Source organism: Antechinus flavipes, chromosome 1 (genome assembly GCF_016432865.1).
Source record: "Antechinus flavipes isolate AdamAnt ecotype Samford, QLD, Australia chromosome 1, AdamAnt_v2, whole genome shotgun sequence".
Classification (NCBI taxonomy): domain Eukaryota; kingdom Metazoa; phylum Chordata; class Mammalia; order Dasyuromorphia; family Dasyuridae; genus Antechinus; species Antechinus flavipes.
Genome location: NC_067398.1, coordinates 247,979,428 through 247,998,510, shown reverse-complemented (window position 1 = coordinate 247,998,510; position 19,083 = coordinate 247,979,428). Strand labels below are relative to the sequence as shown.

Below are 19,083 nucleotides of genomic sequence, written 5' to 3'. Positions count from 1 at the left end.
GGGACTGATGGTCATGGGCTGTTTCCATTGGAGTCTGATGAAAGATGGTGGTCAAATGGATGATTGTGGTGGTTTGACTTGCCTGGTACATGCTGCCTCCTATCTTTCCCTAAGGGTGTCCAGTGCTTCATCTAAGCCAATTTGGCTGTGCAGTGGAAGTTGGTTAAAATGGCCCATTCTCTACAAGAGTTGCCTCCCTGGATGATTTCTGTGGGGGCTCATTTGGAAGCAGGACCAGTGGTCTGGTTGTACCACTACTAGGGTCCCTGTGCTTATTAGCCTATTGATGGTAGTTAATCAGCAGTTACTGATGAGAGATGAAGTAGGTAGATTCATTCTCCACAATAATGTCTTGTCATTCCAATTATTTATAAATCTCAGCTCCCCAACTAGTAATTAGCTCCTTAAAAGGAAGAATGGAGTCTTATTTCTCTGCATTCCCCTTGGGGAATCTCACACATGTTAAGTAATAAATAAATATCTATTGTGATTATTATTAAAGATCTATAGGATCATAGGTGTAGAGGTGGAAAGGATCTTGGGATCCATTCAATCCAATGCCATAGTTTCACAAATGAATGTCTTGCTCAAGGTCACACAAACATCCAAACAGGCAGTCACAAGATGTCCGATACTTTCATACTATAGATAAAAATACATAGACCCCTCATCCAAAAGGCTATTAAGATTGAGATCATGAGGAAAATCTCCACTTTCTCTGCTCTTCCAAGAAGAGGAGAACACCAGAGGTTTATATGAAATACTGATTTTCTACATCAATCTCTTCTAAAGATATTTAGGATAGGAGTACTATGAGAATCTGCCTAGCTCTTTTTAGAGACTAAACCTGGAGGTGAGTGATTGTTGCAAATTTGCCACATTCAAAAAAATCAGAATTAGTATGGAAATAGGAGACATCTTCCTAAAAGATCATATTTGAATTTTCTATAATACCTTATCTGCTAGAAAAAAGCTGATTTAAAAGAAATACCAAATCAGGGTCCTTTCTCTAGCTCATTCTAGAAGAGATGCTAGCAATTGGTACTGTATAATTTACTTTATGCTGGCCTCTCAGTACAAAATAGAACCTTTATCCCTACATCTTATGGCCTACATATCTATAGCACCTGTAGTATAAACTTTTATATCCCTTCTTTTTGAATTCTAGAAATAGGAGATATCTTGAAGAGTTTTTAATCTACCTCCTTCATTTTTTAGAAGAGGAAATTGAGGTACAGAAGAGTTGATTGATTTACCTATGATCCCACATATCCCCAAACTGTGATTACAACCTTAATTTGTTTTCCAATCCAGTGTTTATTTCATTGTTCCACATTACCTTCTCTACACACACGTGTGTGTATTTGTGTATGTGTGTGTGTGTGTGTATATATATATATATATATATATATATATATATATATATACACACACACATCTAAAGAGAGAGAGAGAGAGAGAGAGAGAGAGAGAGAGGCAATTAGAGTTAAATGACTTGCCTAGAATCATACAACTAAAAAGTGTTAAGTGTCTCAGGTCAGATTTGAACTCAGGTCTTTCCAACTCCAGTGCAGTGCTCTATCCACTATGCCATTTAACTGCCTCTCTCAATATTTTTTTCAAGGTATTACTTTACTTAGCAAGCTCTTCTAATATGATCATTTCAAAGACGTCTTTCTTTAAGTGGATTTTCCCCTTTGGTTAGAGCTCTCAACCTCTATTTGACATCCAGAGAATTATATTCTAGCCAATGTAGTGTTGGGGGTTCTTACTTTAATTGATTTTTCTAGAGGGCCCAAAGCTGGCCAAGACGTAAGAAAAATCTGGTTTCCAGTTCTAGTTGTTTAGTGATGAAGAGAGCCATCTACCCAGGGAGAGGACTGTGGGAATTGAGTGTAGTTTACAACATAGAATTTTCACTCTTTTTGTTGTTGTTTACTTGCATTTTATTTTGCTTCTCTCTCTCTTTTTTTTTACTGTTTCGATTTTTCTTGTGCAGCATGATAATTATATAAATATGTATGTATATATTGGATTTAAAATATATTTCTACCATGTTTAACATACTATTTGCCATCTAGGGGAGGGTGTGGGGGAAAGAGGAGAAAGTTGGAACACAAAGTTTTGCAAGGGCTAATGTTTAAGAATTATCCATGCATATGTTTTGAAAAATAAAAAGCTTTAATAAAGAAAGAAATAATAATAATAAAAGAAAAATCTAGTTTCAAGTCCTATCTTTGATACATATTATCTTATCTGACATCTGACTTTCTAAGACAACAATATTATAGAAAAGATCTCTCATAATATCACAGGTCTGTCCCATCTTTAAAGATGCAAAGCAGAGATATGAAACACATTTAGCACCTCTATGATATCCAAGGATTAGTGCCTTGCTCCCCAACACTGTCTACCTGACTACCTGCTCCAAGGATTTTTGGATTCCTTTTAAAACACACACATAATGTTAAGTGAAATGAACAGAACCAGGAGATCATTATATACTTCAACAACAATATTATATGATGATCAATTCTGATGGACATGGCCCTCTTCAACAATAAGATGAACCAAATCAGTTCCAATGGAGCAGTAATGAACTGAACCAGCTACACCCAGTGAAAGAACTCTGGAAAATGAGTGTGAATCACTACATGGCATTCCCAATCCCTCTGTTTTTGTCCACTCCCATTTTTTTATTTCTTTCTCAGGTTATTTTTACCTTATTTCTAAGTCTGACTTTTCTTGTGCAGCAAAATAATTGTATGGATATATATATATATATATATAGTGTTTAATATATATTTTAACATGTATGGGACTGCCTGCCATCAGGAGAGGGGGCAGGGGAAAGAGAGGAAAAGTTGGAACAAAAGGTTTTACAAGAGTCAGTGCTGAAAAATTACCCATGCATATACTTGTAAATAAAAAGCTATAATAAAAAAAAATTTAAAAACACATACACAGAGAAATCTTTGCATTCTCTGACAAAAAAATGAAGTTTAAGATCAACCAATCAAACATTTTTGAGTGCCCACTATGTGCCAGCATTGTGTTAGATTCTGGACATGCAAGGGCAATAATGAAACCATCCCTGCCCTCAAGAAGCTTATTTACATTCTATAGTGGTTTACACCACATAACAAATAAATATATACAAAATAAATGCGAAGTAATTTAAGGAGGATGAATAGGGGGCAGGGTCAGAAAGAAGACCAATGTAAGAAGTGATGGTATTTGAACTGAGTTGTGAAGGAAATGAGGGATTCTAAGAGCTAAAGGTGAAAAGAGAAGACATTAAAGGCACAGGATAGGCATGGAGAAGGGAGATGGAATGGAGGGCTTTAAATACTAAACAGAAGAGTTGCTACCTGATCCTCTAGGATAATAGGGAGTTATGGAAGTTTCTTGAGCAGGGGAGTAACAGACCTTTGCTTTAAGAATGTCACTCTAACATCTGTACAGATGTAAATCCCTATTATATAGATGGAACACAATTACCAATATCATTCAGAACTAAATACTTGATATTGAGGCCTTTCTTTGAGTACAAGAAACCAATAGCACTAGAGAGTATCAAGAACCTGAAAGGAGTGAGGGGGAAAGTAGCCCAAGAAGCAGGGGAAAGGAAGTAGAAAGTAAATAGTGGTGATTCTTACTTACCAATTTTGTCCAAAGGAGCTACACACACATTATCTGTTTCACAGAAGAGATGGTGTTTTAATTACTTTCTAACACATCTTATTCTGATCCTTTCACTGTGAGAACATTCCCTCAACTGCAGCAGTCCCAATTCTCCTCAATTCAGAGAAGCAATCACCAGACAAAATTTGCTGGGGAGCCAGCCAGTTCTAGTCCCCAATTTGCCAGATGTAAAATCCTGATCTAGACATACTCCTTCATCCTAGCAACCTCCGAAGTTGTTAGGGCTCATCAAAATACAGCTGCCTTTTACTTGCATCTACAACAACAAAACACAAAGCATGCACCAGCTTTTCTAGGGGTCATGTTCTAGCCTAAGGGCATTTGGTTAGCAAATCAGTAGGAAGTCTTTCTTTCCCTGGGACCCTCTTAGCATCATCCCACAATATTTATTAAGCAATCACATAGAATCATAACACAGAACTAGGAAAATCCCATTCCTTAATTTATTTAGTGTCTTCCTTCATGCCATTAATCAAATGGGCACCCAAGACACTTAGAAATGTATATGATTTTTGAAAGATGATTCTTTTCAAATTACACCTATAAAAGAAAAGTCATGGGAGGAAGAAGTGAAAGGCTATACATGGAGTCAGAAAAACTGAGTTTAAGCTGTCTCACTTAAGACTCATATGACCTTGGACTTACTTCCCCTTCTCTTGGATTCAGTTTCTTCAGCAGTACAATGGAGGAAGAATGAAAAAATTTAAACTAGTTGCTCACTTAGGTCACTTTGTGGTTCTAAAATTCTGTTATTTCATGGCAATTTCTTTGATTTCACAATTTCCTCACCCTAAATGCACGTGAGGAAAAGAATAGTGAAGGAGGGAAAAGGCTGCTGGATTATCTCCACACACCCCCTTCCTCTCACCCTCACATATTTTTTTTATCTAGCGACACCGATCTTGTAGTTGTTCCTTGTGCAATAGTCCTCTGGGAATTATCACTGACTAGTCCCACCCCCTACCTCTGCCTGAAGCCTAGAATGCTCTCCCTCCTCTTCTCCATCTCCAGGCTTCCCAGCTAAAATGCTACTTTCTGCAGAACATCTTCCCTGATCCCTGTTAATTCTAATCCCTTCCCTCTATTGATTATCTCCAATTTTTCCTGTGTGTGTGTGTGTGTGTGTGTGTGTGTGTGTGTATATTGTCTTTTGCCTTTCTATATATCTCCATCACTTAAGACCGTGTCTACCATACAACATATCTGACAATCAAAACATTATTATTGACTGACTACTCTATTGCTCCTTACATCCTTAATTATTTCAACTACCAACTGTCCAATTCTTTTACTTTTCCAACTTTTTATGTCCTGTGACCTAGACAAAGAACATAAAACATCAACCCTAAATCCCTAACTAGATGCTGCTGGCTTCTTCTCAGACAGAAATTAGTTTTCTTGTTCCCATAGTTATGATCTCTGCCTCCTGCCATCAGGAAGTTCGGTAGCAACTCACCCTGAAGATAGGCAAAATGATTGTTTTTGCTTGTATAGTTTTTTGATTAGGATTTTTCCCCAAATTTTTTTAAACAAAGCCATAAAAGTTTTTCTATTGGTATTAATTAGAGAGAATTATTTAACTTTCCTTTTGGTGACAGTGGAAGAAACTTCACTTACTTCTAATTCATTTTCAAATGATGTCCTTTATTCTAAACACCAAACATTGATGTACTTTAATGGTTTGTCTTGTAGACAACAAATTATAGCATCTTGATGAGAAAAAAATGACAATTTAAGGATGATCTGTCCAATAGTTTTCCCTTAACAACAGGAAGAATTAAGAACATCCTCTTACTAAGTACACTTTTTTACATCAATTCATTATTATGTGCAAAATTCCTTAACGATTTCAGATGAAATAGCATGTTCCAACCTCTTGAGGATTTCCAAAGATATGAAAACGCCAGACATTCATTTTTAAAAATGTTTCCAAGAACGTCACATAAAATGGTACCTTTTCAGACACGCACAAAATCTGATTGTGTCTGGCATCCTTAAGGTCTTAAGGGGTTCTATAGTAGGATCCTATTTCTTTTGTCCTGTGTTTTCACTCTTGTTTTTGATTTTCTTTGAGTTTTCTGATATCTAAATAGGTAATATCTCTTCCTCCCCTCTCTTTTCCTCTTTCCTCCAATCTCCTGAGAATCAATCATAAGTTAATTCAAGATCTCAAGGAAAGGATATTGCATAGCTCTCTTGCTCCTATCCCTAGCAATGATGCTCTTAAATCCAATATAATTCTTTCATATCCCATACCTGCTCTCTATATCGGAAAGATTTTTTTTTCCCTCCCTATTCTAAACAATTTTTCTTTTTGGAATTTTTGAGGATGGTGGGGAGTAAGATTAAAGGATGAACATGGGAGCCACAGCCACATCAGATAAACCTATTCTTCTCAAAGAATTCAGTAGACTCCTTGGGATGCACCCACAAGTGTCTTCTTCCTCTCTTTAAGTGAAAAGACTTAGCCCTCACCCGTACCCCAATTGTTAAAGGAAATTGGGCACGGAGGAAAAAGGAGATTGCTAGGCATGCAGATATCAGTTTTACCTTGCATATTTTGTCTTTTGAAAATCCAGGAATCTGGATACGAACATCTTTGCAGTTCCATCAGAATTCTGCTCTGGTCCAAGTGAAGAAGGAAACTTGGAAGGAGGCAGAGAAAACGAAGGCGGGGGATGAGGGTGGAGGAGGAGGAGACGACGTGAGGGTGGGGGGAGGGAAGTGAGGAAACAAATGAGGGACGGAAAGAGCTTAATTCAGAAGAGCAGCAGGTTAAAATCCCTGGCCCGGGTTCGCCCGCTCAGCAGCAGGTTGGAGGGTAAGTATGCTTTCCTCTCAGATTTGTGGAGTCGAAGCTTCGAAGAGGACCAACTCTTGTCTCTTCAGTTCCGTGTCTGTCTCCACTCGGGGTCGCAATTTCCTCTTTAATCTCCGTCCCTCCCCCCCTCCCCTGAAAGTCTGTCAAAGGCCCTTCCACCGAGCAGGAGAAGGGAGGGGGGAAAACACTGGGACCCGAGGGAGCTTAGTAGTCCAAGCCAAATCCCAAAGCAGATGGTGAAAGAGGAGGGATCCGGGAGGAGGGAGGGAGAATCGGGGGGAGGGGGACCCGCCCCTACCCTCAGATGGACTCCAAGGAGCATAACCACCAATCAATCGTCTCAGCCATCTCAGGCGACTTTTAGAGGGGCTATAACCACAACACCCAACACCTTCGCCCTGGGGAAGTGAACGGGAAAATTTAAGTTGTTGGGGTGCCTTTGGGGTGCTTATCATCCCAGACTTGTAGCTAGGAGCTGGTGCAAAAAGCTCTATCTAGCCCCCTACCCCAAAGGGTCAGCTGCTTAGGTTCAGATGGGTGCGGTTGGGGGTGGGGACGGGGAGCAGCGGATTCCTCACATGCAAACACTCTTTCCTATCGACAATTCACTGCACCTTCCTACCGTGTAGCCCCTCCCTACTTCGTTAACACTCTTGGGTGGCCCGCCTGCTGCGAGAGACCGTGCTCCCAGTGCCCCTCAAAGAGGTGTAGGCTGATGGGGATGGGAGTTTAAAAGTCATTGCCCCTGTTTACCAGTCCCTGGCCTTGGACCTTATTCTACCCCACCCCCAATTCTAACCTTTGCCCATTCCTGCGTAGAGAATGATTCATGGGACAGAGGGGAAAACGTCCGCGGAGATCGAAAAAGAAAATGGGATGCAACAGTTACTCAGGCCGAGCTTGGGGAAAAACCTGCTGCTTGAGAGGGATCCTCCTGGACCAGGCTGTCTACTGCTGCTCCAAAAGCCAGCTTCCTAATGAAATCTCTCACCCTCAAGACCCCATTTTTATCCACCTATTTTGCCATCGCATCATACTATCCTATTACAATGACTTCATATGGGGTTGGTGGTTGGTTGGGTACATACAGAGGATCGGCTGTATTAGCTCAGAACAAAGCCTGTTCTGCCTACACAGCTCTTGAGGGGTCGCCCTTGTTCACCCCGTAATATTAGCTGCCTCATCCCGGTTTAGAGACCACGTGGAGGATAAATTCAGTGTCTGACACATCCCCTGCCTGAGGACTAGCTGCCTGAGCCGAGTGAAGTGGGGGATGGAAAGAGAGAGAGTGAGAGTGAAAAGAGATGGATAGAATGGAGTGGGGGCAGCGAGCGTTGGTAGCACAGAGTTTAGGGAGTAGTTCCTAGAGCAGAGTCCTCCAAAACCTAGTGAAGCTCCTTATCCAAAAATCCTGAAAGGAGAGGAGGAAGAGGTCTAGGTAGTGAAGGTCTTTGTGGACGAAATGACAACTTGCTATCTCTCTCTCTCTTTGTGTTTCTCTGTCTCTGTGTTTGTCTGTCTCTCTGTCTCTGTGTCTGTCTTTCTCTCTGTCTCTGTGTCTGTCTTTCTCTATCTCTCTGTCTCTGTCTTTATCTATCTATATTTAAATCTGAACAAACCGTTGCTGTATCTCTTCCTCTGCCTTCTAGATTCAACGTTTGCATCTGCCCGGATCCGGGTTCGATTTGTGTTAGTCTTAGATTTGCGTTTATAAGATGTCCATTTCCCAGTATTACTCCTCTTTATATTTACTAATAATGTGCACACAGGCCTTTCAAGTTTACAAAAGGCTACTATAAATATGTATTGTCTCATCTCTATCTCCAATAGGCATGAAGCCAATGAGATAGGTAAAGTGAATATTATGTTCATTTTAACAGGTTTAGAGAGAGCAGAGAATTTAGAATATAGATGGGGATCTGGAAGGGACTTTCCAGTATCTAGTCTAACCTCTTCATTTTACAAAAGAGAAAATTAAGTTTCCTCAGGATTGCTAAGTGACTTGTCCAAGTGTAATGAAGGGATTCAGTGTCAAAGGCAAGATTTGACAAAGGTCATCTGTCCTCAGAGCCAGGACTTCAACTTGCACCCTGATATCCCAATCTCTCTCCTTAAGAGAGGAGTTTCTTTCTCTGTTAGCTTTTTAAAATTAAGGTGCTAGGTAGAAGAGATCAAAGAAGAAACAGAAAGGTTATTTTCTACAAGACATTTTCCCTCTAAGTCATTGAGCTAACACGAAGTTCCAGGGATTAGGATGGGAGTACCATAAAATAATAGATTATTAGAGATTAGAAAATATCTTGGTATCAGAAAACTAAGATTGGAAAATGAGCTTTGTTTATTAGCTTTAGAACTTTGACCAGTTATTTAACATTTCCAAGTCTCAGTTTCCCTATCTGTATCCTCGAACTGCTTAACTCATTGGGAAGGCAGTATGGTGTACTGGGAATATTGATTCTAGAGACAGAGCCTCTCATTTGAAATCCTCTTACTGATACTTCTTGTCTATGTGATCCATTAGTAGAATCCCTCAGTTTTCCATACCCCGGTTTCCCTAAAAAGGACTAAATGTCCTCTTAAGTCTTTTCAACTTTCTATAGTTAGGCTTATAGGATTTTTTGTGGGGGAAGTACTTTAATGTCTGTAAAGTGCTTTATGAATTTGAGCTCACATTCCTTTCATACTAGGATTTCCTTATTTGATAGAATAAGAAACTGAGGTCCCAGAAGGTTTAAGTGAGTTCCACAAGGTTACCCAGATATTTGGTGCCAAAACCAGCTCTAGAACCTAGCTCTCTTGACTTTCAGTCCACTGTTGTTTCCATGAAATCTACCTTTTTTTTTCTTCTGATTTTTGGACCACTATACACATCTTATTATTCATCCAGAAAATGAAAAAGAAGACTAGACATAACTCAGTCTCATGGTCTACTATTGTACCTCAGTCCTAATCTCCAGTTATTTTTCCTGAGTGCCACCTATTCGGCAGACACCCCTTCTTCTGACCTAGAAACACACCTATGATTTATAATCCAGCTTTTCACCTGGTAAAGCACAATGGAGAAAAAAGGCCAAGGCTTCTGCCTTTAACTTTGATAATTTCTCTATTTCGCTCAACCCCTCACCCCCAAATTTATTTATATATTTATATATACATATATATATATATATATATACTCTAGTCCCTGTAGATTGAAGATTTTTGCCTTAGCATTGGAAATCTCACAGACAGGAGGTAGACGGGTAAATGGTGATGGGAGAAGCTGAAGAGTTTTGTTGATATTTCCTCTGAGAGTTCCCTCTCCCCTATTATCCCGCTACCCTTTCCTGTTCTTTAACATAGCAATTTAACACAACATTCTAAGCATTTTTGTTTCTTTTGGAGAATCAGGGCAGGCCCTGGCTCTATGCTAGGTAGGATACCCGAGGGGATACCTAGAATGAAGATCAAGCACAAAAATAGATTTTAAAAAATGGTTCTGAGGGCAAAAGATACTGAATGAAAAATAAGTTACTATTTTTAAAACTGAAATCCAGTTGTTATGGCAACAGAGGACCCAGGAATCATGCTGCGGAGTCAAGATCAGACAGTGCCTCAGTCTGGTGACCAGTTAGTATCTGAGGTATGCCAGTGGGATTCATTTCTCACCTACAATAGAATTTTAAAAAATAGGCAGAGCATCTTCTTCACCCCTCTGAAAGAAAATTGGCACATATAGTGATACATATAAACTGATTTTCTTAATATTTTTTTCTCTTCAGGATATATATTCATCCTTTACCTGATATTGCAACTACTTCTTTAGTGAGAAAATTTGTCTTTAATCTTAGAATTTAGAATTACAAGTAAATTCAGTGGTCCTCTATTCCAGTGGAATCAAGCTGAAATAAGAATGGGAGTCACTCATTTGTATGTAAGGATATTCATGAATTGTATATTAACTTAGTTTTAAAATAGTGTTTTCTATGTATCATTTATTTTTCTAAATATTTCCCAAATGCCTTTTAATCTGTTTCAAGATGCACTAGGAAATATTGCTGCCCTATGTGGCCTTTGGGCTGCATGCTTGATCTAGTCCAGCTTCCCTAAAGCTACCTTTCATATATTCTGTATGTGTGTATTCATTCACATGTTCTTTCCTACTTTATTTTTATTTCTCTATTTGTTTATTGATTTCGAGGCAGAACTCTCTATTTCATATAATCTGGAAAGCCACTTATAGGTGAACCCATTACTGATCTGTACCTGCTGTTTCTGAATTAGGCCGGTTCCCTCCTTCCTTAATCAGCCTAGTCCCATTCTCCTCCTTCCACCCCACAACATCTGATGGTTCTCTCCACTGCACTACAGTTGGTGTAGATATCCAGATGCTCAATTGACCCATCAGCCCTAGCCTCCCTATAGAAGATATTACAGGAATGTGTCACCACTCCTAAGTGAAATGCGCAGAACCAGGAGATCATTATGCACGGCAACATCAATATAATAAGACAATCGATTCTGATGAACATGACTCTTTTCAGCAATGAGATGATTCAGGCCAGTTCCAATGATCTTGTGATGAAGAGACCCAGAGAGAAGACTGTAGGAACTGAGTGTGGAACACAACCTGGCATTCTCACTCTTTTTGTTGTTCATTTGCATTTTGTTTTCTTTCTCATTTTTTTTCTTTTTTAATCTGATTTTTCTTATTGCAGCAAAATATTTGTATAAATATGTATAAATATATTGGATTTAACATATTAAAAAAATAGAAAGTGAGTTCTTTGAGGGAAAGGACCTGGCCTTTCTTTTCGTCTCCAGAGTGCCTGGCCCATCCTAGGTACTTAATAATTACTTGATGGAGATATGCTGTGGCAGTGAAAGGACCTGCTGTGTTAGAGTGCCTGAGTTCTTACCATCCAGAGCCTGTCAAAAGCATCATGTGTGATCACAAAGCCATAACAAAAAATTCAGACTCTTCAGAAGAGATGCATGGAGTGTGTTACTAAACCCCTGGAGAAGTATAACATATAAAAGGACATAGCATTCCATATCAAAAAGGAGTTTGACAAGAAATGCAATCCTACCAGCAACTGATTTATGGGCAGTCGTGATGCATAAAACTAAGCATTTCATCCATATCTACCAGGCCCAAATTACAGTTCTTCTGCTCAAGTGTGGTGAGAGCAGGACTGTACCCAATAATATATCCCTTTGTATAACAGAGTTCACAGAAATCATCAGTCTTGCCATAGGACTACCTCAATCTTTAAGCCTTTAAAAGTGAGTGCAAGGGATAATGTTGTAAAAAAAAATTTACCCTGGCATGAATTCTGTCAATAAAAAGTTATTATAATAAAAAAAGCCTTTAAAGTATTATTGTTTTTTGTTATTGCTATATAGGGCATTCTTTGTACTGATTTGATGTGGTTATTGAACACTTTACAACTTTTTGTGGTAGCAAAGAACTTGAAAGGAGAAACCCATCTAATTGGAGAAGAGATAAAATAAATTGTGGTATTTGAATATAATAGAATATTCTTGTATCATGAGAAATGGCAAAAAAAAAAAGGATGGTCTTAGAGAAACCTAGAAAAACTTGTATGAACTAATATGGAATCAAAGCAGCAGAATTGAAAGAACAAATTATATAGCAATAAAAACATTATAAAGATAACTTTCAAAGATTTCAAACTTTGATCAACACAATGACCAGCTCAATTCTAAGAGACCTATGATAAAAGAGAGGTAATAGACTCAGGGTTCAAAATGAGACATACATTTTAGAATCTGGCCAATATGCTATTTTGTCCTGCTTGACTGTTCATATTTGTTAAAAAGCTTTTGTTTTTCTTTTTCTTTTCCCATAGAGTTCAAGGGAACAGTAAAGATGGGAAGGAGATAAAAATAGATTTTTACTAATTGAAAAAATTAAAAATAATTATTGAAATATTAAAATACTTGAAGATTGATAAGTTGACAAGCCAATAGAATCCCAGAGAGATACTGATTTGCCAAAGTCACACCAGTAGTATATGGTAGAAGCAGGAATTAAACCCAGGTCCTTCTGTTTTCATATCCAGTGTTTTCTTTATTCCTTCATCCTCTCTCTTTTCCTTGGTTCCAGCAGCTGAAGATGTAACTGACTTCTCAGGAACAAATCAGTATAAGTTTCTTTCTTACTGATTCCTCCCAAGTTATGCCTCTCCTTCACTAATCATTAAATGGGCTTCTTTTCTCAAAGATAGACTACAAGGACCTAGAGATGTCAAAATATTTATAATAGCATTTTTGTTGTAGTAATTCAATTCAATTTCTCAAGCACTTACTATATGTCAGGCTCAGTATTAGTTAATATGGATAAAGATAAAAATGAAAATAGTTCTTGCACTCAAGAAGCTTATATTCTGAAGGTGGAAAGAAGGAAAGAAAAATATGTATAAAGATGTGAACATTAAATATATATACATATATATTTAAAAATTAAACACACACATATATGTATATGTGTATATATGTATTTGTATACACACACATGTATCATATAAAATAAATGCAAGTAATTTCTTAGAGAGTGCTATCAACTTGGGGAGCCAAGGAAGATCTCTCCAGGCATGGCGCCTAGAAGGAGAGCCACTTGAAGAGGTGGTACTTAAGATAAATTCTGAATAGTGTGAGGGGCTCTATGAGCTAGAGTTGAAGAGGGGAGAGTATATGTGTCAGGTGTGGGAGCCTATTAAGGCACAGAAATAGGAGATAAAATGTTGTGTATCTGGAATAGCAAGTAATAAAGAATTGGAAATAAAGTGAGTGCTTATCCATTATGCTAAACAAATTGTGTCATACACAGGGTGTCACAAAAATCTTAGTATAATTTTAAGCTTTAAAAATTTAAACCTGCACTAAGAGTTTGGGAATGAAAATCTTGCCCACAGGATTACATAATATATAAAATAATGGATGTGGAAAAATGAGAGAAACCTGGGGAAAGTTGTAGGAACTGATTTGAAATGAAGTGATCAGCACTGGGAGAACATCCATAATAATGTAAAAGAAAACAACACTAAAAGACATCAGAACTCTACAATCCAGTGGCCAATCGTGATTTCATGATTTCAGAGGACTGAAAGAGAAGCAAAATTCCCTCCTCTCTATAGAAAAGTGATGGAAAACAGGTACAGAATGAAGCATACATTGTCAGACATGACCAACATGTTTGTTTTATTTAGTACTTTGTATTAAGAGAGGGTTCTATTGAAGGAGGGGAAGTTATGAGGAAATGATTGTGTGTGTGTGTGTGTGTGTGTGTGTGTGTGGAGAGAGACAGAGACAGAGATAGAAGGACAGAGATGGCACATAGAGACAGAGTCAGACAAACAGAAAAAGGGGAGAAGGAGGAAAGACAGAGAGAATATGAAACATTTAGCTTAAAGAAGAAAAGCAAAACAGAGCTCTTCTCCCAATACAATTGTCTTCAGATCATTTTTAACATCTAGGGAGGGGAGAATAGCATGTCCTCATATCATCTGTCAGTGAATCAGTGTGGAATATTAGATAGAGTACAGTACTGAACTTTGCATCTAGATGATCTGAGTTCAAAAACAGCCTTAGAAATTTACTGGTTAGTTGTATGACCATGGAGACATTCTTTAACCTTTCCCAAGTTAAAGACTAGACTTGGAGATAAGAAGATTTGGATTCCAGATCTGCTCCAAATCCTTACTAGTTGTATGGCCCTAGGTAAGTAATTTTATTTCCAAGTCCTAGTTTCCTCAAATTTAAAATGGGGATAATAACAGCATATGCTTCACAGAGTTATTATGAAATTCAGATGAGATAATAATAATGATTTTGTTATTTTTTGGTCATTTCAGTTATTTTACTCTCTCTGACCCCCATTTGGTGTTTTATTGCCAAAGATACTGGAGTATTTTGCTATTTCCTTCTCCAGTTCATTTTACAGTTACAGTTTACAGTTACAGTTACAGAGGAAATTGAGGCAAAAAGGGTTAAATCACTTGCCCAGGGTCACATAGCTAGTATCTGAAGCTAGATTTGAACTCAGGAAAAAAGAATCTTCTTTACTTCAGTCCCAGCACTCTATTCACAGGCCACCTAGCTGCCCAGTAAAAATAATAATAACAATGATGATGGTGATGATGATATCTAGCATTTACATATTACTTTAAGGTTTGAAAAGCATTTTACCCTCATAACAATCTATGAGAGAGGTGCTATTATTACTCCCATTTTAAAGACAAAGAAACTGGGACTGGGAAACTTTAACTTGGGAAAGGTGGAATGTCTCCATGGTCATACAACTAACCAGTAAATTTCTAAGGCTGTTTTTGAACTCAGATCATCTAGATGCAAAGTTCAGTACTGTACTCCTTTATTATCTAGTTGCCTGCTATTAAAGCTTAAAACTACAGTAAGAATTTATGTATATGTAAGATAATACATGTGAAATTCTACATAAATGTTAATTGATATTATATAAAAATCATATTAAAACTAATTAAAACAAAATTAGTTGAGCGGGAAATGTGATCCCAAAGATACTCTTCCCATCCTGATGAGAGAGAGGTAAAGAGAGACAGAGAAAAAGAAAGAGAGAGGGAGAGAAAAACAGAAAGAGAGAAAGAAAAAGGAGGGGGGCTGGGCACACCAGAGGCCCCTGGTGGAAATTTTGTGCAAGGTAGGTTGATTAAATAGGGTCTGGACTAGGTATGGGAGGAATTTGAATGAATGATAACCACATGGGGATGGTCTATTACATCGGGTAGCTTTTTATTTTAACTAATGGTTGGGTTTTTTTTTTTTTTACTAACTTTACAGAAATGTAAATAAAAATTGCATGATCTTTTAAAAATCAATATTGAAATTTTGGTACTCTCTACATTCCAATGCCCCCATTTGGGATCACAGGATTGCATAATTAGAGCTGATGGTGACAACTGAGTTCAACCCTTCCATTTTACAGATGAGGCAACAGGCCCTGGCAAGAGAAATGATACCCGCAGTCACACAAGCAGATTTAGCAGGGCTAGATTTCATACCCAGGTCCTTTATGCCCAATCTATCATACCTCCCATAGAGCCATGCTGAGTTTGAGTTATGTCAATGTCCCATTTATTCCTGAGATTCCACTTCCTTTTTAAAGATACTTTTTTTTTTTGAAAACCCTTCTCTTTAAGGAATTTAAAGAGGAAAACACTTAGAATCTGTCAGTAAATATTTATTGATCTTCTACTCTGTGCTGTCTTGTACTACACATTATAAGGCACACAGACAATTGTATAAGGCAAGGCCCTGACTTCAAGCAGCTTACAATCTAGTTGGTAGATATCATTCCTGAAATAAATGAAAATAACATAAGAGAATATATATTAAATCTTAAATACTGACAGAATTGAGAATAAGAGGACAGGTCAGTGAGGACTGGGCAAGTTATGAAAGGTTTTATAAAGAAGGTGGGATGAAGCTTACCTTTAAAGTTGCCAGTCAGCCCCCACATTGACCACTATTTCCCCTCAGCCCTAATAGAAACAGTCCACAATCCAAGAGCCTTAAGAATATCAAAGTTTCCTGTCCAGGGTCCTTGGCCATTATCATGGCAGATGCACCTTGGCAACTACCTCTGCAGGTGCTACAGACAGGACCACAGGAGACCCAGAAAAGAAAGTTTTTGACACCAAAGTCCTTAGCAATGCCAAATGGTTTAATATCAGAAACTGATATAATTTTATCAGTGAATATGACATTAAAGATGAGAAATTCCCATCTGCCTTACTGCTGCACCTTAAAAATCATGGGAATATTTCACTTCATTCACAGCTGAAACTTTTCACATTTATTGTTTCCTCCTTTATCACGGTTCCCCTCTCCCTAGGTTTAATTTTCCTCCAAACCCTGAGTAAAGCCCAGACTCTCTACAAGATACATTCAACCTCCTTCTATGTGTGACCACATTTATGATCAAATTGTCTGCTCTTGTCTGCCCCTTTGCACCAGCTGAATTTTCTCTAGGTTCAGTTTACTGGTTATGGCTCTAGGTAATTCACTGCATATAAAATTAAATTCTGGTAGTATCTCCCTGGAATGCCAGGGGCACAGTGGAGAGAGTGCCAGACCTGAAATCAGGAAGATTCATCTGAATTTGGGTCTCAGACAATTTACAGAGGACTTTACATATATAATTTCATCTGAACCTTATAATAATTCTATTAAGTTAATGCTGTTTTAAAGGTGAAAAAATTGAGATTTAGAAAGGTAACTATATAACTGGTTATCATAACTAGGTCTTCCAGATCCAGGGCAGTTAGATGACAGAAGTACCGTATATACTCGAGTATAAGCCGACCCGAATATAAGCCGAGGCCCCTAATTTTAACCCAAAAATCGCGCTGTATACTACACAGCAAGGGGGCATTCAAAAGGATATTTACACATGTTTTATCTAGTGACTCGAGTATAAGCCGAGGAGGGGATTTTCTGCCCAAAAATTGGGCAGAAAAACTCGGCTTATACTCGAGTATATACGGTAGATAGTCAAGAATACCTGAGTTCAAATCTGGATTCAGACACTATGTGACTCTGATTAAATCATTTTACTCTGTTTGCCCCAGTTTCCTTATCTATAAAATAAACTGGAGAAGGAAATGGCAAACCACTTTAGTATCTTTGCCAAGAAAACCCTAAATAGAGTCATGAAGTCAGACAAGATTGAACAACAACTAAACCTTTTTAACTCCATCCATACTAAGCATGAATCTTAAAAATAAATAAATGCAAAGGCAGAGGGAAGGGAAGAAGGAAGGAAAGATGTCAAATTTGGAGTTTATTTGTTATTTGCTGTTTGCAGTTAGATGATGCAGTGCATATAGCATTTGGCCTCAGATACCTTCTAGCTGTATAACCCTGAGCCAATCACTTCATCCTGATTGCCTCAGTTTCCTCATCTGTAAAATGAGCTGAAGAAGAAAATGGCAAACCATTCCAGTATCTTTGCCAAGAAAATTCCAAATAGAGTCATGAAGAGTTGGATATGACTAAAATGATTCAACAACAACAAATTAAATCTTTAGCTTTACTTGAAACATGTTGTCTGGTAATTCATGTCTTTCTAAAGCTTTACCATTTTCAAAACATTTTCATCTCTTCCCTTACTTGCTTCTCACAACCCTGCAAGATTGGTAGGGAAAATATTCTTATTCTTATTCTTATTAAGATATTGGATGGGAAAATGAGGCTCAGTAGAGCTACTGTCTACAGAGGGAAAATAGGAAACAAGCCTAGGGCTAGAATCATTTTTTCTGAATTCTCTGGTTTTCCTGAAGATTCTATTCTTCTTCTCTGTTTTTCATCATCCTTGTCTGTATTACATTATCATATACTTAAAAGAAACAACACCTGATGCACATCTAAACACAGTAAATCATACTTCATTTCATATTTTACATAAAATAATTTTATTTTTTCCTCATAAACAACAATTAACAAGTATGAACATTTCCATAGACAAAGAACATTAAAAAGGATGGTATATGAAAGGAAATTGTAAGCTTTGTTACATATAGCTTGTTTTTTAAGTATACAATAAATTTGATTCAGAAGCAACATAATTGTCTTGCTTTTCTCCATGTCCCTTCTGAATTTCTTTTTATTCTCTTTTGTGTATTTATTTAAATGAACAGAGACTAGTTCAAGAGCAGATACCAAATTAGAATTCTTTTTTGCTTGCAGCAAGATTTATAATGGAAGGCAGGCCCCCAAAAGAGGGGCAGCATGTTGACAAGTCTCTGGGGATGAGTGTTGTTGAGAGAGAAGCATTATTCTACTTGGTACAGGCAGGCAGAGAACTCAAAAAATGTTGGGACAATATTTCTTTGAGGTGAAAGGCAAGTTCTATCTGGTCCAACTGAAGAAGTATATACCCCTGGAGAGAGGTATATACTTTGATGTCAGTAACCTTAAGAGAAAACCTTAATGATCTTTCCCAAGTTATGGCTCCACTTGAAAATATAGGTTTGGAGCTGACATTTTATACTCTCAAGAGGCAAGCTAGTAAAATGGAAGAGCAATAAACTAGAAAGTTAGAAGATGCGCTACCATTTACTAGGTATACGATTATGGGCAAATAGTTGTACCTCTCAGAGTGCCATTTTCATCATCAGTAAAATAGGAATGATAATACTCAGACTACCTACCTCATAGATTTGCTGAGAAGCAAATATTTAAAAACTTTCCACCATTAAAGTTATGTGTTGTTATTATTACTATTTTTTCCACTAGATTTGAAGAGTGATTTGTACTTGGATGCTGAGTCAAGAAAACTTGAGTTCAGACTCAGCCTTGTATGTTTACTCGTTATGTGTTCCTGGGCAAGTCACACATACATGCATTAATACATGAGGTCTATAGCTTGTCCATATAATTGCATGTTATAAGTCTAGACAATGAGTATCCTTCATGAATGCATGGATGGATGAAAATGTACTTTTTTAGGACTTACTATGTATCAAGCATTGTTCTAAGGATTGGGAATGCAAATACAAAAGTGAAGACAGTTTTTT

General features: G+C 37.7%; 1 protein-coding gene and 1 pseudogene across 1 annotated transcript in view; one reads left to right on the top strand and one right to left on the bottom strand.

Annotated features, from left to right (window-relative positions):
- The window catches only part of MMD2 (monocyte to macrophage differentiation associated 2), a 110,904-nt gene extending 104,556 nt beyond the window's left edge, over window positions 1–6,348 (bottom strand). Inside the window, exon 1 of the mRNA XM_052000073.1 lies at window positions 6,256–6,348. Coding sequence (XP_051856033.1) covers window positions 6,256–6,302 — 47 coding nt within the window. The 5' untranslated portion in view covers window positions 6,303–6,348. The remainder of the gene's footprint in view (window positions 1–6,255) is intronic.
- A 3,341-nt stretch (window positions 6,349–9,689) lies between these two features.
- Window positions 9,690–11,872, top strand: LOC127554266 (dynein light chain 1, cytoplasmic-like; annotated as a pseudogene).
- Window positions 11,873–19,083: the final 7,211 nt, after the last annotated feature.